The sequence below is a fragment of the Eptatretus burgeri genome, chromosome 1 (genome assembly GCF_056783735.1).
Source record: "Eptatretus burgeri isolate ZD-2024b chromosome 1, Ebu_testis_v1, whole genome shotgun sequence".
NCBI lineage: Eukaryota > Metazoa > Chordata > Myxini > Myxiniformes > Myxinidae > Eptatretus > Eptatretus burgeri.
In genome coordinates this window covers 98,660,432-98,685,269 of record NC_140961.1, presented here as the reverse complement: position 1 = coordinate 98,685,269, position 24,838 = coordinate 98,660,432, and the positions used below count along the sequence as shown (strand labels likewise).

General features: G+C 41.7%; 1 protein-coding gene across 2 annotated transcripts in view; it reads left to right on the top strand.

Moving 5' to 3' along the window:
* Positions 1-24,838, top strand: part of LOC147035036 (uncharacterized) — a 44,140-nt gene that overhangs the window by 1,720 nt on the left and 17,582 nt on the right. Inside the window, exons 2-3 of one of the 2 annotated variants that reach the window (XR_015061111.1) lie at positions 14,417-14,497; positions 15,511-15,657. Coding sequence is in view for 1 of the 2 variants with exons in the window: in XM_085892869.1 (XP_085748995.1) it covers positions 15,525-15,657 (133 nt within the window). In the remaining variant the exon portion in view is untranslated. Of the gene's footprint in view, positions 1-14,299; positions 14,367-14,416; positions 14,498-15,510; positions 15,658-24,838 lie in introns of both variants that reach the window. The other variant, XM_085892869.1, reaches the window with a different exon arrangement.

The window sequence follows — 24,838 nt, the reverse complement described above, 5'->3', positions numbered from 1 at the left end:
TATGTGTACAAATGAGACTTAGTTTATGTGTCCAAATATACTTAGTTTAAGTGTACAAATGATACTTAGTTTATGTGTACAAATGTACTTCTGAGGTAAATGTGGACGAATGATACTTAGTTTATGTGTACAAATATACTTCTGAGGTACATGTGGACAAATGATACTTAGTTTATGTGTACAAATGTACTTCTGGGGTAAATGTGGACAAATGATACTTAGTTTATGTGTACAAATGATACTTAGTTTATGTGTACAAATATACTTCTGAGGTACATGTGGACAAATGAGACTTAGTTTATGTGTACAAATGTACTTCTGAGTTAAATGTGGACAAATGATACTTAATTTATGTGTACAAATGTACTTCTGATGTAAATGTGGACAAATGATACTTAGTTTACGTGTACAAATGTACTTCTGAGGTAAATATGTACAAATGATACTTAGTTTATGTGTACAAATGTACTTCTGAGGTAAATATATGTACAAATGATACTTAGTTTATGTGTACAAATGTACTTCTGAGGTAAATGTGGACAAATGATACTTACTCGCCATGCAGCACTTGAGGTGGATGAATTTGGGGTGGAGTATTGTACAATAATTGATTGATTCATTGATTAATTGCATAATTAAAATAAATAATCGTAAAATAATTTATTTCTCAAGCAATTGCTGAATAGCACACAAAAACCACCACTGTTTCATCCGAATCTGTAACTTTTTTCAAAATTAAGTAATTCATCGAAAGATGAAGAATTAATCGATTAGGCCACATAAAAAAATTACTTGTTTAGCGTCCACCTCTTACAATGTTTCCACGTATGGAGGGAGGTTTTTTTTTTTGTTTTTTTTTCATGAATGGAGTGACGGCGTGCCTGGAGGATGAAGAAATCTATGGTATTCATGGTCAGAAGGTATTCATGGTCAATATATTACATGGCATCGGCTATGGTATTCACAAATGTCAGTCCCAAGGAACCCACAGTATCAGGTGACCAGCCAACACAAATTGTTTCCAAACCACTTCAGAATAGCATTCTTCAACTTGGATTTCTAAGGATGGCACTGTTCAGGGAATGCTGGTGGCAATGATAGGGACTTTGAACGTGCATTGGCGTTGGGCATCAACACACTGAACACAATTGGCTTTGCACTGCCATTGTCATCAGAGTCTGCCACCAGTCCACGGTGGTGCACTTCAGCAGGGATCAGAAACATGACGAATGAGCCAAGGTTTTTCACCACATCAGTCACAGATGAACTTGAGGAGACCTTTGTCAAGTCCTTGATGGACTTGCTTGTCCCTACCTTTACACATGAGAATGCACATCGCATGTCATCGTCAATAGGATCGCCGTCGTACATGCCATTGCAAAATTCACAATACAGTTCCAGAAGCGTGATATCCACGGCTGGCGTACAACCAAACCAATCTTTAGCTGGCACACTGCTACCTTCCTCGGCCACACAACATGTCAGAAATTCCATTGTCAGTCTATACAAAAGCGTGTCCTACTTTGAAACCTTCCATTCACTCCATCTGTCATTGAACACAGCATGCATGCATTTAGCAACCGGAAAACAAATGGCGTCGATGTTAATGCACAGGTGCATTGGTGGGTACGCCTTTGTCCAATAGAAGCCATCATCGGGATGTTCGTCGGTGGGTTTAAAAGTGCAAATATGATTCTACACTGTTCTTAGGTGGGAAAACATTGTTTTGACAGTTTTTACACTTTCTTTTAAGGGTTTTTTGAAAAATAAAAAAAATTTAAAAAAGTCCAGGTCGGGGACATTTCTCAGGTCGGGCGGGGACGCTAAACAAGTAATATTTTTTTTCTGTGGCCTTAAGTAATTAATCAAAAAATCAAAAATACCCTTTATAGCCAAATCACTTGTTCACTGTCATGTCCAAATATTAGCTTCTTTGTTCAAAAGGTGCCTGAGATATTGCCCAGATGATCAATAAAATATATAAATAATTAATAAATCGACAATAATTAAGTAATTAATCAATTAATTGATAAATTAAAAAAATACTGTTTTTCCAAAGCACATCTTCACTTTGTCCCCAAATTTTAACTTCCAAGCTCAAAGGATGGCTGAGATATCGCCCGGCCAAACAAACAAACAAATGAAATTGCTCGTTGAGCAAGGAATTGCTGGAATAACTTTGTCATATCTCCATGATCTCTGAAAAAACAAAAACCTGGAAATCAATTTGTTTCTTATAAGTCGATAGTGCTACTGTTTAATGAGTTATAGCACTTAGTTTGGTCATGATCATAAGTTGGAAGTCAATCGGACTTGAAATGGCATTTTTATCGCAATTTTAAAGTTTTGACCCGACTCCCCTGACATTCGACCCCCGACCGCTAAGAAGGGTGTTGGTGTGACACGCCAATGAGACATATGGTTAGATGCAGTATTGGAAGATGCACATTTTGGAGTTGGTTTGAAGTCGATACGACCATTTTAGCGGACGTTAATTGCGAAAATAAGAATTTCGGTTTTTTGGTGACCTTGACCTTGACCTTTGACCTAGATTCACCAAAAACGACAAGTGTCTAAGTTGGACCATGGCCGACGTCTGTACCCAGTTTGGTCATTATCGCTGAAACAGTGTGGCTGCTACAGGGTAAATAAACACACAAACAAACAGACAGACAGACAGACACACAGAATGACACACACAACCGACCAACATAATTGCCGAAATATGAAGGATTCCTGCAATTAACAAGAAAATGAAAAATCACTCATGGAATGACACTTGGCGAAACAGAACAGCATTCGGTCAAGCTCATACCACTGCCAGGCTAAACAGTTTAAATTTTGTATCCCACCGATAGGTCGGATCTGAATCCGGACCTTAACCAAAATCGAATTTTATTGTTCTTGTCACCTAAACAACTCTACCACCTCATTTTGTCACAATCGTTTTGTCACCACAACTTTTAGAGATGTCATGCTATATTTCATTTTTGGCCCGATTTCTCAATGGTGAAGAACCACTTGAAAAATTATTGAATCCGGATCCGGAGTCCACCAAGTTTCATCCAAATCCATGAACAACTTTGTGAGATATCATGCAATGTTGTTATTAGCCCCAACTCTCAATGGTGAAGAATCAGTTAAAAATAAAATAACGCTCATATCCAGATCTGGATTTGGATCTTCACCAAAATTGAATCAGTTCTTCCGAGTGGCACTCCCAACCTGTCCTCCAAGTTTTGTGTGAATCCATCCATAACCTTTTCAGATATTGTGTTACATATCGTTTTTGGCCCTGTCTCAATGGTGAAGAATCACTTTAAAAATTCTCAGATCCGGATTTGGATCTTCACCAAAATTAAGCGTTGCTGTTGGCTGCTCACCGAGATACGCAAAAAATTTCAGAACGATTGCTTAAAAACTGTGGCCAAAAATCGCGTGAAAAACAAACAAACAAGCAGACAAACAGACAGACAAATGCGACAACCCAACATACTTGGCAAAATATATATTTTGCCAAGTAACAGAGTAAACACTGAGTACTCCCTTCCTTCGGTACCTGGTGATGACGTATTGCATCGCCTGGATATGGAATTGGGAAGGAGCGGAGTAAAATAATTAAATAGCATTGATGACTGCTGTCCTTTGAGCTGCAGTCCATGTCCGAATCAAAAACATGGGACAGCGGTAGGAATTCAAAAACGGCGAGTGGCAAGACAGAGGTAGCTCATGGTCAGGGTTCCGAACTTCGAACTTCAAACACGCACTTTCTATTACTGCAAAGGGCACTAGTTTGCACGAACTATGGATTCCCCACCAAAAAACAAAGGTGAATGCAGACTACGTTTTCACTCCTGTTTGTCTGTCTGTGTGCACGATATCTCAAAACATTGTGGACGGATTCAGAGAAAACTTGGAGGACAGGTTAGTTGTATGACAACTGATAAGGACGAATTCATTTGATCTGAATCCGACCTATCATTGGTTTTCAATTAGTGGAATTTGATCCGAATCAGACCTATCAGTGGTTTCCGATTCTATGATTCAACACAGCTTTCAATGTCCTGTTGCATACCTGGGTGGTAGAGATTCAAAAACGGTGAGTGCTTACACAAAGGTAGCCATTCCCTTATTCAGGGAGGAGGAGAGGGAGAGAGGAAAGGGAGTGGGAGGGGTCCGAACTTTGAACCAACACCTTCCCATACTGCAGAACACGTTGGTTTGCACAAACTACTTGCAAGTGTGTTCCATTACCAAATCAACGCAAGGCACGAAATTATTGATTCCATCCGAATCCGACCTATGAGTGGTTTCCAATTTGATCCGAATCTGATCCATCAGTGGTTTCCGATTTGATGATTTCCGAAGCTTAGTAGGGAAGGGTTAAATGCCTTGTCTTAAAAGTAGCAGCAAACCCCATTGTTTGTATGTCTGTCTCTGTCTCTGTCTCTGTCTCTGTCTCTCTCTCTCTCTCTCTCTGACACACTTCACAAACATGCTTTGCACATCACACCATAAACAGTAGGCCACTCCAACGGTGAAAGCTTGAATTAATAATGGGATTAAACGGACACGGCGACCGAGACAGCGCGAGAAAGGCTGAACCGTGGTGAAGAAAAGATGATGAGGGAGCACTTGAGGTGCTGAAGAAGTCCAACCAGCTACAACAGCAATGTTGGAAGGGATGGACTGGAGTGGCACATCGCAGCACGATGCCATGACTCGCCACCAGCCATGGCTTTGAATGGGTGATACAGTGGTCCAATGGGAAAGCGAGCAGATTAAACGACATGGTGAAGAGCAGAACACAGCTTATAAAAGTCCGAATTGGAGTCCAGAACGAGCATACCTTGGAACAGAGAGACTGAACATGCTGGTTCCTGGAGACCATGTGAGAGCGAGTGAAGGGCAGATCCAGTGGAGAGTTCCCAGGCAAGTCGTCAAACACATTGACTTACACCAACTTTCTCTTACTGTCTCTATTCTACCTCATTCCCTTTGGATGCAGGAGCAATCAACGCAAAGCGCCAACTGTCCTTTCAGAGCTCACTGATTATTGCACCTCACACCATTTAATCTAATGCCACACACATTCACCTTTGCACCTCTCAAAACACTTTACATTACACCTACCTCCCCCCCTCATTTGAATCCACATGAGCCCACCTCACATGCGGTTGAGCAAGGGGCCGCCAATATGACCCATCTTCTCTTTTCTCTTGTCTCCCAGAATGACTGTTGTGCCTGTTCATATCAGTCAAAAGTGACTGACTCAGAGGGGCTTATGTGCTTAGGATAAGGATTTCTCTGTTGTGACTGCTTGTATATACATGCTTTTTGCTAATCATTATATACACCTTTTTCAATATGGTTATCTGCTTCTATTGGTTAAGCATAGTGTTTAGTAACAAGGAGTTAGTCCCCACTGTTTGTCATGGGAAGACATTGGCTGGCATGTCCACCTATGGTAATGCTCGGCCATTACCATAGGTGGACATGTAAGGCATGTCCACCTATGGTTGCTTAGCAACCTGTCACACTGCAGAGTTATCCGCGGTTTTTTAGCTTTAGGTTAATTGGCCGAGAAGTGACCTCGCTACCCTTACCAGAGACTAATCCATAACATTATTATTTAGCTTTGTGTCTGAAGTCTGTGTGAGCAGATATGCGATGCGAGTGTATGTATATCGATATCCAATATATGTTCTTGTCTGCATCCATTTCCTCCACACAAAGTGCGTACAACATGCTCCTCATTCGCCTGCTCCCTGCCTTCACTTACAATGCAGCAATTGCTTACTCCCTGCCTTCAGTGCAGCAGTTACCGACTCCCACCTCCCCCCCTCTCCCCCCAAAAAAACACATTGAACTGGCTGGTGGATAACTTGTAAAGGACCTTGCACCAGGTGGCCCCTTCAATCATTGTTGGGATGACAGGGCGCCCACATAGATTCCCCGGCATCACACCACGCCCAACCCATGTGGAACCAATCCCAGGTTGTCAGTGGGCAGAAGGATGGAAAAGGTGCCAATCACAAGCAGAGATTTGTAGTTATATTATTATGTTTTTACTTCTGGTAGGTGTGCAAATCAGCGACACTGAGATTATACACTGCCCATGAAAGTTTGTGCTTCCACTCACTCAAGGCGTTGTCAGAGCGTTCTTTTGTATGCCTCACGTGTGCATAAAAAGATAGTGGAAGCATTAGTAAGGAGTCTCAGGTTTCATTTGCTGTTTATGGATTTTAATTTTTTGTTGTTGTTCATTTGTTCTCCTAATACCCCAAATTATTTGGGGTATGATGGTATAGATACAGATACATAATGTCAGTACAATTTTAAAACATTTATTGAACAAGCAAACAGATTATATGTGCCAGCACAGGAGATCCTGGACAGACAAATTTACTCCAGATCTCTCAACATAACCGGAGGATCTTCATCTTTATATACAGTAGTTTCCAGTAAGACACCGTTTTTTTTTTATATAATTTTCTGATGCTGACGCCAGTTCGCCCGGTATTGACAATTTCCAGGTGAACCTTATCTTCAGTTTTCTTTGACAGCTCCTGCTTAAATGGTTGGAACACATATTCAAACCCAGACATATTAATCGCACAGAATGTGAGAATGATGTCAAATGCCAACTCTAATGGCCATTAAAACAAGTTTCCATCCTTTTGTAGGTTAAAAGTCAGTCTGCTTCTCCAAAAACTTGGAAGATATATTGTCTTGAAGCTACCAGAGTGCCTGTACATTTTCTTAAGTCCACATTCCAACTCGTTTGTGTCTTCCACACAAAATTCTCAAGATAGTTCTACATGACAGGCAATTCTTCTTTATATTCAACTTGCTCGCAAAGTTCAACCTGTTTACACATCTAATATACAGGTGATCTTTCCATACAGAGGAGAAATATAATTATGTTAATTCCAAATGGATACATACTTAAAATATCATATCATATTTGAGTACATTTATTTCAGGATTAATATATTTTATTTTAATCATCGACAATTTATTTCTTTTATCACCCCCAAACCCATCATGATAAAATGTTTCTACAATGGCAATGTGCAAGGCTGTGTGACGTCAAGAGCTTTCCCTCACTGAAGTCCACGTTCACAACCCTCCAGGATTCCACGTGCAATATCACTTCCCTTATGATCATCAAATAAATAAGTAAGTTACCCACTTTCAATTTGTACCAACCTGTTTTTTGTCACCTCCAACTTGCCACAGATGCATTTGTAAGGAGTCTGAGGTTCCGCTTGTAGGAGAATGAAGGTTTCTCGGTAAAGTAATTCAGTGGAAAGGCAATTATACATTGACAGAATTGACTGAATAGGTTGTTGTTATATATGTTTTTTTAACTTCCGGTAGATGTGCAAACCAACGACTGAGCATACACACCATGTGCACAACAAAAATGAATACAACTCGAAATTGCGTAAATAATAGTATTTGTAAACCTCCACACGCAATGTCTGGACCCAAGAACTCGTAAATGAGGTATCATTCAGCATTGTACGTGCTGTAGTTACAACATTTACCCTTCTTAGATGCAATCAGGCAACTTACATTTATATATAGATAGATAGATGACTACATGATTTGTAATACTGGGTATTGCTATATGATACACATTAACATAGAGAGAATTGGGGTCTTCCCTCACACTGAACTCCCTCCCCCGATAAGCTACACAGATAGAAACCATATTTGGGGTACCCTTAGGCAACATGAAAAATTTGGTTGGTTTTGGTCAAATGTTTTTTTTTTTTAGTTTTTGAAGCATAAATAAACAAACAAATATACAATTTCACTTTTATCGTATAGATGGAGGATCGAAAACTCCTTGCACCAAACGATGAAAAATTGACATAACAACTGAAATTCGTGAAATGGTACTCCGACTACATTGAAATGGAATTTGTCTGAGATAAGTGTGTTAAGTGCACATTCGTACACCAACAAAAATGGACACCATAAAATCGACCTGGATACAACAATACAGCAACGAGAAAGCGAAGCATCATAAAAAATACCTCGTTGAAGAAGAGGGTCATCAAATATGTCACAAACAAATGCGCAAAACAGTTACCAAAGAGCACCTGCACAGAATGAGGCTGATCGTGAAAACATACCTCTCCTTGAGAAACAAAATCAAAGCCATAAACCAATTCGCAATACCAATATTCCAGTACAGCTGTGGAATAATAAACTGGCCACAAGTGGAGATCAATAAATCAGATATCAAAACAAAGAAACGCCTCACTATCCACAAAATGTTCTACAAAATTTTGTGCATTCTGCGAATCTACCTGCCAAGACGAGAACGAAGTAGTGGCCTGATGGAAATCAACCAAGTGCACAGAATGACAAATGTCAGATTGGCTGGGTGCATAAAAAGTTCAACAGATTATCAAATACAATTTGTGTGCAAACACGAAGACAATAAGCCAGAGAAGGTGTTCCTAACCCACCTCGAAAAACATATCCAAAGACAGGTGTGAAAGGAAGATGTCACACATGAAACTGAAACAGCAACGAATATAGCCCCAACTATTGCAAAAAAGATCAAATATAAGGTGAAATACCAACAGGTATACACCAACAACTGAGATAATGACAAAAGAGCAGGAAGGTATGAAAAAAAAAGAGTTGTACAGACTGGGCACAAGCAAAGAAGGATCACCAGAATGGCTAAGAAGAGGTCTATTCAACTTGGATGTACAACGAATAATAATATATGCCCAAGACCAAGGACAGTACACTAATGGCTTTAATAAAATGGCAGGACTGAGCCAATTGGGCAACTTCATATTCTGCAAGGTAGAAACAGAAAGTATGAGCCAACTCCTATCGGGATGTCAAAAAAAACTCATGTCAGAACAGCTGTAGACACAAAGGCACAACAAGGTATGTGGAGTAATCCACTGGCACATCTGCAGAAATTTCAATATCCCAGTTCCAGAAAACTCTTAGAAACATGAACCAAAAGCAATAATTTAAAACAAGGAAGTAACACTCACATTTGACCTGATGATCCCATTGAGCGTTAACAGAGAAAAGAAAGTATTGTGAACAGATATAGTACTTTAATACAAGAGATTAAAAAACTTTCGTTACCCAGCGATTTTTGGCCGAAACAATTCAGAAAACAAGAAAACGACCAAATACCAAGATCTCAAGAATGAAGTGAAAAAATCCAGGGACCCGAAGAGCGCCAAATTTTACCAGTGGTCATTGGAGCAACGGGAATGATAAAGAAGAATCTCACAGAGATCTTATCAACCATCCCTGGGAATATTACCACAAATGAACTGCAGGTGGGCTCTGTGACAATCCTGAAAAGAGCCCTCAGAATGAAAACTTTGAGAACAAGAAATATTCACAGCTTGGGTCATGAATCGTGAGCCCTTAACAAAATGGGTGTGGACAATGAAAAGACCAAGGAGGACTCCATTCCACCTTTTGAAACCCGCATATGGAGGAGATAATAACCAAAAAAATCTTGAAAGAAGGTCATCCGATGGATTATGCATCTCCTGCCACAAGTGGCAGACTGACCTAGTTGGCAGACCTGCCCCTCTTGACATGATTGACAATTGAGTTACAGACATTGCACACTTCACTATAGGCTTCAGGGGTTTGCGAGGAAGAGCTGATTTTCATGTTCTGAAGCAAATGTTTTTCTGATGGAATGTTTATATGCTTATAGTAATTGCATTTAAACTAATTAGGGGATGACATTACCATATTTTGTAGAGTAAGGAATAAACAAAGTAATAATGCCAAAGATGGTATCAGTGATTGCACTGGAAATTAAGGAAGGGTCTGAGCAGAAAGAGTATTCCTTCCAAGGGAATTCTGAATGGAAATGACATAATAGAATATAAATTTTCTTCCATAAATATGATCAAGGCCAACTCACGTCCAAAAAGTACCCTATCACTGCTCCCCTCCCTCAGTATTCTCCTCTATGTGCTTCCCCCTCTCAAACCCTCTGCTCCATCAATATCAAAGGTATACCCTCCAACTTCACAGATCTGTCCATACAGGCTGCTTCAGCTAACCGAGATATTGTGTCACACAGAATCATTTGCAATAATTTTTCGTGGGAGAATCACATCACCAAACTAGCAGCAAAGGCTAGTCGTTCTTTGGGTATTCTCCATACAAGTAATGTATTCTTGAGCTGTATCAAGCTCATCACGATGTACATGACTTCCATACCAAGCTCAATGGAACATGGCTCCCCACTCTGAGCTGGAACTTGCTTCCCAACTTGCTCTTCTTGTGACAGTCAAAAACAAGGTCTTCCACATCCATTTCAATCTCGAGGAGAATTCCCAATGCCTGTCAGCTGTCACTCTCCCACTGTCATCAAGTTGGTGGCCCCTCTATTTTATACTAGCAAATAACTGTCCGTGTTTCTTCTGACCGCCCCTTCCCCCTTCCTATTTCCACCCTAAGTCACACATGTTTCTCAAGAAATCCTTACCTGTTCACCCTCCCAAAGTTCAGACTAGTAGCCCACCTGCTTTCATTCATCTCCTTATTCTCTCAATTGTGGAATCATCTCCATATGTTTATTGTCTTGTCTTCCTTATTCCAATCTTTCAAATGCGCTGCCTACCACTATCTCGCACTCACCCAGGCACATCCATAATCTCTTCTACACACGCTGATTCTTTTCCATTCTGTTCCTCTCCGATCCATTGTTACTTTTCTCTTGGTGTTATTCCTCCTTGTGTATGTCCATACTCCCACACCCTTTGGTAGTTGGTGAACCTGTTGCCCTTTGCTATTCTCCTCTATGACCCTAGATCCTTGTATTAAAAAAACTGTTAAAAGGTGAAATTGTCACCAACCTATCAGCGCATAGGATTATAAAGAAGATGCAAAGGTCGTAAATCAGAAACAAGATTTAGCTCTTACATGAGCCTCGACATTGTACACAAAAAAGCCAGAAGGGCACTCGGTAGAACGTTTCCCTCCGTCATGTAATGCCTGATCCATGAGAACATATTGGGCCCCATACATTTTTGAAATATCATGCGATACAGTCCTATATCATTTTTGGCCCGATCTCTCAATGGTGATCACTTTAAGAATTAAATAATTCTCGTATCCAGATCGGGATTCGGATCTTCACCAAAATCGAATTAATTTGTCGTGGTCACACACCCAACCTGTCCACCAAGTTTTATCCAATTCCGTCCACAACTGTTTGAGATATCGTGACATATATTAGTTTAGCCCTTTCTCTCAATGGTGAAGAATCACTTTAAAAATTCTAGTTGTCGGATCCGGATCCGGATCTTCACCAAAATATAATCAGTTTCTCCTTGTCACACACCCAACCTGCCCACCAAATTTCATCCAGATCCGTCTGCAACTTTTTTAAGATATACTGCACACAGACAGACAGACAAACAAACAAATAGACAGAGAGGGGTGAAAGCATAACCTCCTTCACCTTCGGTGGCGGAGGTAAAAAGAACACTGTAGAATACCAGCTTCCAAGGGGAAAGTGGGTGAGAAAAAACATTGCATCCTCTCTGACATGTTTTTGGAGGAAACAAACAATTCAGAGAGGATGTAATGTTTGTGAGGTCAAATTTGATTAATACTGGCATCCTGGTGCAACATGTGCAAGGGACACTCCATACCATGCTTCAGGTGGATTGTAAGTCTCTCTATCCCGTCTGCATTTCGGTTTTTACCCACGCATGTGAAGCGAAAAGTGGGGTTGAACAATTGGATAGCTTCTGTCTGTCTGTCTGTCTGTCTGTCTGTCTATCTATCTACAAACGTCAGTTTATAATTGAGGAACAACTTGATTTCAATTGAATGTTATATTTTGAACAAGAATCACAATATGAATCGGAACACAAACCCATGGTGTTACAGTAATTTGTCTCTGAATTTGACCCAATCGCACATGCACAGAAAGGAGTGAGATAATTGTTTCTCTTTCTGCCTGTCTGGCAGTCAAACAAAATTAAAAATCACTCCAAACAAGAAACGTACTGTTTTTAAGGACGTCATAAAGGACACAAACAACAGGCACAAATAACTAATTTAACATGTTAAATAAGGTGGTGTACAAGACACTGCATCAACAGTGGTTTAAAAAAAACAAACATTTTACAACCTTTAAAATCTTTATTTTATTTCAATTAAATTATATACTTAAACACTGTAGAACACAAATTGCCTTTTTGGCACTTTTAAAACATTTCCATTTAACACTACTTGGACAAAATTTATGGCATTTTACATCATCTCGACCAATCAAATGTGCTGCTTGCAGACCCCGCCCATGTCCTTTTTCTCAAGACTGCATGGGGTAAGGTGTTCTATGAACTCTAGTTTATGTTAAATATCCCACTGGTTCGAATATCGGTCCAGCTATAAACTGTCATCTCAGTGTTTCCAGACAGCGATTCATCAATGCATGTACCGTCCCCTGGGATGGACATTAAACGAGGCATCCCATCTGCCGGCATTAGTTGGTTGGCATGAAAGATCCCATGTGTCCTTCTCGAAGAGGCGGCGAACTATCGCCGGCACCATGAACAAATTACAAATTCCTGTCCTAACCTTAATCAAATGTCAGGCCTGGCTAGCAGCTGATTCATGAAAGACTTGAGCCAAACTTCCGCTGACCAACCGCACAAGAATGTGGGAATAATTATGGCGATTAAAGAAGAGCGATGCCATTGGATCTCTTGAAGAAGAATTGGCCATTTTCTGTGGTATCCTGGCTAAATTCCCTGCGCAGAGATCAAAATAGGTTATCAAAGTTGATTGTGGGCTGACAGGATGGCCGAAACTCCATTGAAGTACGTACACTCGCCTCTCACCTGTAAGCTACCTAGTCTGGGTAGAATTCCGACCCAGCTGTAAACTGTCATTCCAGTGATTCACAGGCAGGGTGATTCATCAACGTGTGTGCCATCCCTCGGATGGACGTTAAACTGGACATCCTGTCTGCCAGCATTAGTTAGTAGATGTTAAAGATCCAACAGTATCCTTCTCAAAGAGTAGGTGAGCTATCGTCGGCAACCGAAACAAATTACAAATTCCTGCCATAACTACTGCCTAGAAGGTAATGGCAAACCACCCAGTATAACCGTTGCCAAGAAACTGCTTCAGCAGCACCGATACTCTATAACAGAGTATGGTACATCAGAATCAGAGATTAATGGTGAGAATAGCATTTGTGCCAAGAGAAGAAATAGTAAATTGATAGAGAACGGAACATGAGGTGTGTAAACGGCACAAGCATGATGGGCCAAGTGGCTTCCTCCTGTGCCAAAACTTTCTTGTAGTATACATGATTGATGAAATATTCGTACAAGTACAACTAATGATCAGAATGTTGCACCCACAGATGTTCTGCAACATTGTTCTCATTTGTATATAGGCTTGCTTATTGTATTTTTCGTCTGTTTTGGGTTTTACTGATCAGTGCTGATTGGAATTTTGTTCACAGGCTGATTAAATTATTTGTCTTCCGAGTGGCTTTTTGCTGTCCCCCTTTTGGAAACTGACAATTTTCATGCAGTGTTTACAAGACTTAAAAGAGACAGGCACTGACGGGCTAAATCGTCCCGCATTGTCAATTACGCTAAAAGCTTAAGTGCACCGCTTCATTATGGAACACTATTGCGCCGAAAGACAAATGGAAGTAAATTCGGTGGCGATGGAAAATGCACAACAAATGTACGCCTAATTTCTGAGCGTTTCCAAGAGGCCTTTGTAAACTAGAACACGATGTATTTGTTTAACGACTGACAAAGTCAAATGTAATGTAGTGTCACTAATGGAAATAACAGTAAATGCACAACTAATTTAATTTTCGGAGTATCCGAAGGATGTAAAAGCACTTTTCTGAATATTGCCACTTACCGACCGATTTTAAGAATGCTTTTGGGAAAATGTGCTGGTAAGCAGTTCAGGAATGCTTAACGAAGATATAATTCTGTGCTAGTTTAAACTGCGACTCTGACCTTAAAATATAGTTAAGCTCCTGACCCCAATTGTTGTCTGGTATAGAAACTTCTCACTGAAAGCTGCTGGATTTTACATCACGGTGGAATTTATAAAATGATTAAAAAATAAATTCAAAGCAGTAGCATCTCAACATATGCATAAGTTTTCACACAGGTACCTCTTAGCTAAACCCAAGCAAAGCCATGACACAAAGCCTCACCAAGCTAGCTCCAAGTCTATAAGGAAGTCACACCGAACCCCTTTGAATTTTATTGTGTTCTGTTCTTACCAGAGCTAGAAATTGCGGTATGAGCACCACCCTTGGCTGAAAATAACTGCGAGAACATTGCTTGCAAAATGTGAGTGACTAGTGTCATTAAGCTTCTCCTGATTGTGCCCCACTCCCAAGGTTATGGAAATTCCACTAAGAAAATACCAAAAAGCCAAAGCATTACCTGGAAAGTTTCAGAACATTCTTCATCTTTGTAAGGTATACATGCTGATAATACATACCACGTCCATTTTGTCGTGTCACGTTGGGACATAAATACGATTTCAAGATTTTTCAAACACAATGCAATGCACCTTTCTTCTTAGTTCAAAGTTTATTAGCCTTTCTTCTTCTGCTTCTCTTCTTACTTGCATAACAGAAACATCTCTTCGTGAGGAATTCTGGGACTGCAGAGTCGAAATCTGAATGATGGATAGTTTCATGTTGTTAAATGGATGATGTTTCATGTTGTTAAATGATGGATGTTAAACTGGGCGTCCGATCTGATGGCATTAGTTGGTGAACGTTAAATATCCCATGTTGTCTTTTGCAAAGAATAAGTCAGTTATTGCTAGCACTCTGAACAAATTACTAATTCCTGCCAGTTGAACATCAGCCCTCACCCGCCGGTTTGTGAAGAACTTGGTCAGAATCGTTCCCCTTGGCCAATGCCACAAGAAGATGGGTATAATTGGGAATGTGAAAGAAGAAGTTAATAATACTTTCATTTAGGGTGTCCATCAACCCAGACTGACATAAGTCTTGACAAAATCGATAGTATCCCCCCCCCCCCCCCGAGCATATTTTATTTCATGTAACATCAGATGCCTTGTGTATAGCACTCCAATCTCCAAGGCGGGTCGCTTTTGATCTACCATGAAGTGATGTGTGGGCCAGAAGGCCGGGAAGGGGTGGGGCAGGTCCCAGATTTTCAGCACCTTGTGTGGACGGCTTCTCATAGTCACTCAGCAGGTGCAAAAGCCAATCTTATTCACCTTCTCAGTTCACGTCAGTGATGCAAGCTCCATTGACCAAAACGTCGTTTAGTATTGAAGACATCTTGTCACCAAAACAAAGTCGGCGTCCACTGTGTGAGGAACCTTATTGCTTGAGGGAAGAATCAAGTGTGTCGGTACAGGATATTTCTTATGGGTTGTCCACATCTTCAGCTTATGCTATTGGCATGCCATTGGGACAACAGATGACAACACACTGGCCTTCCATGTTTCCAGCGAGGTCCGCAGGGATGATGCCCACTCTAACAGCACACCTATCTGTCATCGAGTGTCCGCTGAGCGTGGGCAAACACGCGCTTCTACAGGGCACGTTGGCAAACGTAGTCTGTAGGTCAGCAAACACTGCGCCTATATCCACTGCAGGTGAGCCATTTCCATATCTACATACAAGATCTAATGTTATATTCATAACACTTGTGAGAATTACTGAATGATGCTTTTATAAGTTGCAAAATGTAAATAACAATCATCTCTCCAAATAGAAAATGTTTGATTCTGCATGCGTGAACTTTGTACAATATATACATTTATATAATTATTGTATAAAATGTTAGATTACATGGGGGTAAATAAATAAAACTAGAATTCATTGTAAATTGTATAGATGTATGGGAGAAAAGGGTTTCGTGTTTTTGATATACGATTCATAATTTTTTTTCCAACAAGATACCTCTCATTAAATACACAAAACAATGCATGGATGTGAAAAGTATGCAACATTATTACAATGTGAGCGAAACAACAAATTAAGTACAAAGCAAAAATCGACTAAAGCGAAGAAAATTAAAATGGAGAGAGAAAGTAAAATGAACGCAGATAGAGGTAATAAATAGAATTAATGATTTTTCTTTTCACCACGATAAATATAAAGAATAAAAAATTGGGTGTATATCGCTTTTGCGGCTTCCGTGGAGTACAATAAATAATATCAATTGGTTCTGAATATTAAACAAGGCAGTATTGGTGATTTCTCATAATACATAAGAAACCAGCTTACTATGATACCAGCAAGGATTGATATATATATATATATATATATATATATATATATATATATATATATATATATATATATATATATATATATATATATATATATATATATATATATATATCCCCTATGCCCATCTCTCCTATGTTCGGTGCTCCAAATATATACGTATATACACATGTATCATAATATCATCATTGAATAATGGGTATAAGCCTGGAACTTCTAACACACTTTTCTCCGAACATGTTCTGTTCATACTTCCAAAATCTTCACATTACGTGTTCCATGTATTTACGCAGGTGATAGCGGATTCAAAAAAATCGAATATCATTATCATAATCATAATATTAATACAATCATAATTCTCTTGGTAAATGTGTATTGTGTCATGCCACCAACAGGTGGGGGAGGGTATTACAAGTCTCCACCATTTACAGTTCAGTATTCCTGTCCCCACATATTCCAGTGCAGTGAGGTGTTTTGAAGGTGGTAGGTATGTTTTTGCATCATCATCATAATCATAATCATAATCATAATATAATAATGGGCGTAAGCCTGGAACTTATAACACACTTTTCTCCGAACATATTCTGTTCATACTTCCGAAATCTTCACATTACATGTTCCACGTATTTACGCAGGTGATTGCAGATTCAAAAAATAGAATATAGATATAATTTTCAAAGAGGGAATCGATGACGTCACGATCAGCAGCGTTCAGTGGCAAACTGACGGCCGGGTTCCAGACTACGTGCTTTACTTAATTAACCAACTCCATGAGTTCAGGACATTCGTTCAACTCAGCATTTACAACTTTTATCCTGCCATGTTGTTAATCTGTTGATGTAGGTAATATAAAAACGATGAATATTTCAAATCGTTTGTGTTACTCATCCAGCACTATGTGTCAAGGACAACAATCTAAAGCGACCGGTCTTAAACTCCACCATGGGCACCCAGACACGCCACCAATATGAACAGAGCCATTGAATGCAGCGCAAAACATCCAAAGAAACTACCGTAACCGAGTATTGTGATCCGTCCTGTCCCCCATACCCATCATAGATGGGTATCTGCTAGTTATCTTAACCAGCATACTGAAAGGGGATAATCACTAAACACCCCTCAGACAGTTTAAACAGCTTAGACCCTTGGACCATTTAGACCACTTGAACCTTCTTGTATCACAAATAAATTTCAAGTAAATATAATATCACCAATATTACAAATAAATTGGAAGAAAAGGAATGTTTGTATTATGATTGGTGTAAATCATGCCAACACAACAAATCTGTAACGTCAATCTCTGCAACGACGTGTGGAAACATGAGCATAGTGAGCCGATCCATGCTCGTATATGTATATATATATATATATATATATATATATATATATATATATATATATATATATATATATATATATATATATATATATATATATATATACATATATATATATATATATATATATATATATATATATATATATATATATATTTGATCCTCCGACACTCCTCAAGCCGAAGAAGCTGCATAAAGCAACTCAAGAAGACCTACACAAGGTAATGCTATGCTGTTTCGAACCCTTTCCAGAGTTCCTCAACAACTATAAAGACGTTCAGACATAGTAGACACATGAGAATCTCAATGCTACAAACCCCCTCAGCTACCGGACCGGTTTCGTGGCTTATTGGCTAATCATCAGTGATAGCACAGACAGCAATGCATACCAATGAGGCTCCCAAGCACGTACCACGTGCAGACGTCAAAAGCAGTCAATATATGAAAAAAGAAAGTGTGTGTGTGTTGTTGGTTATTGGTTGTTGATTGTTATCTGCATATGTGGGTTTCAGAAGGTGGAACAGATCCCTCCTAGGTCTCAAAGTATCCACGTGTGTGTGTGTGTGTGTGTGTGTGTGTGTGTGTGTGTGTGTGTGTGTGTGTGTGTGTGTGTGTGTGTGTGTGTGTGTGTGTGTCATGCACCCTCCCTCTGTGTGAATAGCAACATTTGGTGAGGTGTCACTCACCACCTCCCCACTTGCTCCCCCTACTTCAACCTCTCTCTGCCTCCTTCCCCCCTCTCCCCCCTTCCACCTGCCTCCTCTTTCTCCCTCCCCCACCCCCCCCCCCATATGCATATTACGAATTTGGAAGCTTACTGCACACAGACAGACAGCAGTCCCCAAGTTTAGTTATATTATATCGGTAAGTGAGTGTTTCTAGTTAGAATCCATCCCCTGTGTCTAATGGGAATTAAATGTTCGTGCACTGCAGAGTTATTATCTTGCCAAAACGAAGTTTTTGCAAGATATGTTAGTCAGCTTGTATGTTTTTTTTATTTTTCTTTTTATTTTTTTTTTTGTCTGTAATCACGTATAAAAAATTCTGCAGAGCACAGTTATCATTGGAAATTTTTGTAACTTCGCATGTCAGAGGCCTATAGAGGTCCCTTTCAGCGCATAAAATTTTGAAGGTCAAGGTCAAAGGTAAAGGTCACTTTGTCGCAAATCAGAGGAGTCGACGAAACCCTTATTTTTAAAGTAATTTTGATTGGATCATCTTCAAACTTCATGGGAATATAGTTCATGGTCTGACGCTCAGCGGATTAATTTTTGGTGGCGATTGGCCTTGACCTTCATGGTTAGCGCCTGAGGTCAAACATATTTGACCCCAAGGTTAAATTTTCAAGTTTTAGGAACCATATCGTGTAGTACCTCAAACTGAACACCTCGATGAGTGCTTTCTAGATATGTCAAGCTTGAGACATTATGACGTCATTTGATGACGTTATGAGACAAACACATATTTTTCATGGTTACTCTGTAGAACGATTCTCATCGGAATCTCTTGTAGGCAGATATTCCTCAAGGAGTCGCTCCTGGTGGATAGCAGCTCTGTTCACCTCAGTGTGACCTTAAAGAAGTCACACGTGGTCACCTTTTGGCAAGATACGGGTCACCCTGCGGGTGACATTGGTTTATTTTGATAGTTAGGACTTTTACATCACTTTCACATGACAACACTCTGCTCACAGCATTCTTCGCATGCTCACCAGCAAGCGCGCACGTGGGCGGAGTCTAACAGGTGTGGCGTCCCTCTTTAGCCAATCGGCAAGGAGCGGGCGTCTCACCCGCCCCGTTTCCGACCCAACACGATCGCCATTATACACGTGGCCGAAGGCGAGGAGGTGGGCGGAGCCACAAATGCCTCCGCCCGGGACTCCGCCCAGAGGGGTGGGAGTTGCCCCGCCTACCGCAGGCCTGCCCAAGAAGGACGGCTAGGGAATCGCGCGATAGGTCCGACCAATCGGGAGGCGAGTGGTCTGGAGAAGAAGCCCCTCCCTCCTAAAAAAAGAAGTGTGGTGGTTGGCGGGATGAGTAAAAGGAGGAGAATTGATCCCCGTCTGCTGGCGCTGATCATCTCTGGTGCTGATCTCGACTCATCTCGCTGGCGCTTCTTCTGGTCTCATCTCGACACAGCTGGTCTCATCCTGGTTCGCTCGTCTCGGCCAAACCACACGAGGCGGGAAGGTCCATTTCCTTTGGGGTATGTGTGTGTGTGTGTGTGTGTGTGTGTGTGTGTGTGTGTGTGTGTGTGTGTGTGTGTGTGTGTGTGTGTGTGTGTGTGTGTGTGTGTGTGTGTGTGTGTGTGTGTGTGTGTGTGTGTGTGTGTGTCCTGTGGGCCCGTCTTTAAGTAGCAACTGGTTAAGTGCTTTGCTGTACATTATTCGTTATAATGTCAGTTTAACTATTACTTATAGTCGGTTTAACTCTGCCCTTGATGTGTCCCGTCCCCCTATTGTAAATAAATATTCCTTTTGTTGAATGTTTCAGCTCGTCTTTGTCCTTTCCTTCATTGGCTAAGCACGGTGCGTGTTGGGGAATTAAAAAGTCCATTGTTGCCATAGTTGTGTGCATTTGGACTGACGGGACCTCGGTAACCATCCGCTCGGGTTACACACGGGTCGAGCATGGTTACAGCTCGTCCCGTTCGAGCTCCGTCGAGGGTGTGAATACTCGGTAGTTCGCCACATCGGCCTCTGGGTATTTTAAAGTTTGGAAAATAACCCTGTGCCCACGCGGTTGATTTATTGACAATTCACGGTCCTGTAAGGGACCCGTACCATCAGAGTTATCTGAATTCCGGGTGTTCAGTGGAGCCGAACTCTACTGCTCCATCTCGCAGTCATGCTCGCAGCCGATACCCGGCCCACAACAATATATTGTTGTGGTTGAGGAAATTCGCAAACCACCATTCAGGTCCCGTAGGTGAGATATCTCTGTAAGTACATGTGTAGTGAGCCCAAACCCGTTGTTTAGCGGGAATAAATGTGATTCATTCGGGCTGCGACCCTTTAAGATAGCTGTTTTTTCTTTTCTATCTTTATTTTGAACCAACCACGTCTCAACCGCCATCACACAACAACCACCAACCGCAACGCCGCTTCACAACAACAACAACGCCAACAGCCACGACCTTTACCTTCACAACTCACTCTCGCAACCATCGCATCACCGCCATTCCAAGCGTCACCGTGGCCAGGGACCGCCACTTTAGACCCTCCACCACCTTCGCCTCTTCTTCTGCGGCCATTCCCGCACCGCTTTTGAACGCCGAGCGTCAGGCTGTCCTGGCCTCGTGCGGGACGCGCGCCGAGCCTCGGGTGCAAAAAGCGGCCTTTCCGGGGGGGAAGTCGGATCAGGAATGATACACGCCCACTTCTGATCCGTCCAATCATTAAGCGCGGGGCGATTTGGCCCCGCTTCCAGGCGCGTCGGAGTAGAATCGGTATATGCAAATTCGAGGATCAGGGGAGGTTCACGCCCACTTTTCCTCCGTCAAATGGGCGAGCGTGGCTCCGCCCCCGAGCCCATCCTGATCCGGAAATCTGCATATGGGTTCTCCTGCTGCACTATAAAGCGCCGAGCGCGGGGCGAATTCAGAGTTTTCTGTTTCGGGCTCGGGCGAGTTGGAGAGGTGTGGCGGCGGCGAAGTGTGGCAGCAGCAGTCAAGATGGGTCTGGAGGAGAGTCGGTCTGTCGGGGTTCGGAGTCTGTCGGGGAGCTGCAGAGAGGGGAAGTCGGGACGCGGTCGAGGGCGCAGTGGAGTCGCTCGTCGCGGGACCCAAGCAAGCCAGCTAGCCTCTTTCCCCAGAGCATCAACAACCCCCCCCTGTTTCCCCCCCCCGCGCTGAGATAGTGCAAAAAGGGGGCCCCGTTCCCACCCCATTCCAAGCAGTGCCAACGAAACCCGCGGAGGAGCGCGGAGGAGCGCGGAGTCGGGGCATCGCCGCCATTTTGCGGCTCATCACAAGACGGGTAGGCTCGACGCAGTCTCGGCCCACAGGCCCATCTGCCCCCTTGTCGTTGAGGGTGGCCCTTTTCTTTTGATTTTGAGTATATGTGTTGTCGGCGCCGTCTGTAAAGTAAAACTGTGTAATTGTTGCCGTGTGCTCGCGTAGTTGGTAGTAGATCTGCATTGTGTTTCTTTTGTTGCAATTGCTTTTGGTGCATAATTGTTGTGTTCCTTTTGTTACATTTGCTTTTGGTGCATAATTGTTGTAATTGTATATGTGTGCTTTCCGTTTGCCGCGGAATAAATGTGCCTTATGTTGAACTGTTTTTCCCGTTTCGCTTCGTCTTTTCTTTATTTGAATCTCCATCTTACTTCACGTAAAGGGTTGGTAGTGGGCTAAATACGCCCGACAATTAATCGGAACCTTCGAGGTTGACGATAACACCGCTCGGTTATCCCGATAGTAAGGAACGGGTCGCTTAAAGTGGCCCGTGTCCGAAGTCGACCTGCGGCGAGGTGCGATCGCCCGGTCTACCGTCCGTGTGGGTACTTTTGTGGGTCGAATTTGGCGAACAACCCTATCCCACACGGGGGGCTGATTGGCACGATCGTGGTGAGGCTGAAAGGCCCACCCGTGACTAGTTCCCGGCGTTAGTCCGAGAGGGTCACAACGGAATTGTCCGTCCGGTGGGCGACGTGCGCGATTCGAGTTACGTGGCCGCTCGCACGCCGGCGGGCGCGAATTCGCAACAATATATATATATATATATATATATATATATATATATATATATATATATATATATATATATATATATATATATATATATATATATATAATCTGTGCAGCGTCTATCACGTGTTGTGTTGTGTTGTGTTGTGTTGTATTGTGTTGTCACTGAACTACTCCCTCAAAGTTTTGTGACATCATACCAAACTTCCGGGCTGCACCTATCTCTCCCATGTGCATGTCCTAAGGGTATTTTTTAAAATAAATTTTTTTCTGAAATCTTCAACTTAAATTGCTTATAAAAATATAATTAATCATGATTATTACAATTAAATTTGCAAAATAAATGTTTGAATTCTGCTTGGTGTAAATATATATATATATATATATATATATATATATATATATATATATATATATATATATATATATATATATATATATATATATATATATATATATATATATATATATCGGGCGTAGTGGCGTGCACCTATAATCTGGCTACTCGGAGGCTTGGGTTGGAGGATTGCTTGAGGACAGGTGCTCTGCACTGGGCCGCGCAATGAGAGGGTGTAGGGCAGCCTGGAATCATGGTGATACCCAATCCATATCCCTGCGTAGTAAGAGGCGACCAATGTTGCGTCAGGAAGGGCATCCGGCATAAAACCTGTGCCAAATCAGTATGCGGATCATTACAGATTATCCACTGTGGTGACCCCTAACGGGAGCAGCCGAAAGATGAAAATATATATATATATATATATATATATATATATATATATATATATATATATATATATATATATATATATATATATATTTGCTTGTTTGTATGTTTGTTTTTTTGTTTGTTTGTGACCCTACTCCTCCGAGCTCTTTAGGTCAATCACCACAAAACTTTATAGGAGAATATTGTTTACCACGATGCACATAAAAAGGGGGTTTTAAACAGTTATTTTCTCACAATTCGTAAATTATAAACACATGAGCTGCCATATGTTGCCATCTCAGCCAGGATAGATCCATATAGACAATGCTTCGTGAAAAGCCCGTTTTCTTTCAGATTTCAACCCGGACACTGATATATTTGGTGAGGTGGTAACCTCCAATCGTCAAATATGGTATCAAATGTGAAAAATAACTCTCAATTAAGACCTTACCATGATCGGTAAAATTGGCGAGGGAGGAGTCACTTGACCTCTCAAATGCACAAATCATTCAAAAACCGAACAGAGTACAAATACAACCTATACATCAATTTAAAGGTATTGTTATGTTTGTGGGGTAGATGGAGGAATTTCATGGAAAAGGTAGAATGGTATAGAGTCGCTTGGTCTGTGGACGTGTAGGAGACATCTCGATGTAAATTAAGTAGGGAAACTGTGAGCTTAAGTGTTTTGTGGGGGGGGGGGGGTTGCTGTGTTAAATTAGGAAGGGTTTACGGATAATTTCTCCAAATATGTGATTGCCCCCTGTGACCTGTTCCTATGTTTTTGCATTTCCAAAAATATTTTTGCATTTTTTTGATTTCAGACCAGGTCACTCTACCCTGGATATGCTGCTTCTGCTCTCCCAACAATGGATGGAGGTCCTTAATGCCAGACAGGAAATCCGAGCCGTATCCCTGAACATATCACATGCTTTTGACACAGTCTGGCACCCTGCCCAACTCTCCAAACTCTATTCCCATGGTATCCAAGGCCATCTCCACTCATGGCTCTCAGACTTACTCTCCTGTCGCAGTCAACGTGTGGCCCTAAATGGAGTTCTTTCATCCCCTCTTCCTGTCCAGGCTGGAGTTCCTCAAGGTAGCGTTCTGGGCCCTGTTCTTTTTCTGGTTTTCATCAATCATCTCTCAGACTCTGAAAAATCCTCTATATCTCTTTGCTGATGACTCCACCCTCTGCCGTACCATCGGTCATCCCTCAGACCGTCAAGCAGTAGCTTCTTCACTCACTGTAGATCTGGATAAAATCACAAACTGGTCCAACACGTGGAACATGTCTTTCAATCCGGACAAATCTCACACTCTCACTATGTCTCTTCGAAAGGACCGTTTAGAAAACCCACCCATCCACTTTCTCAACAACTGGGAGTCGCCGACTGGGAATCATCCATCGTGCACAGTCCTTCCTCGGCCCTCCTGAGCTCCTGACCACTTACAAAGCTTTTGTCCGTAGCCTGATGGAGTACTGCTCTCCCCTCTGGGCTGGTGCTCCTGCCTCCCACCTTTCTCGGCTTCTCACTGTAGAAACCAGGGCATTTCGGATCATCGGCATCTCCCGCAATGAGGCCGAGTCTTTGGGCCTCTCACTCAATCACCGCAGGTTGGTCGGTAGTCTTTCTGTCTTCTACCGTCTCCTCTCCAACCTTGGCCCCCCTGCTCTCTCTTTGATCTGTCCCCACCACATTTCCTCAGGGCGCTCAAGGTCAGCCAACAACCCCCTTCTGGTAAAACTACCAAAATCATGAATCACTGCTCACCTTCACTCTTTCATTCCTCTTTTTTTCAGCCTTTGGA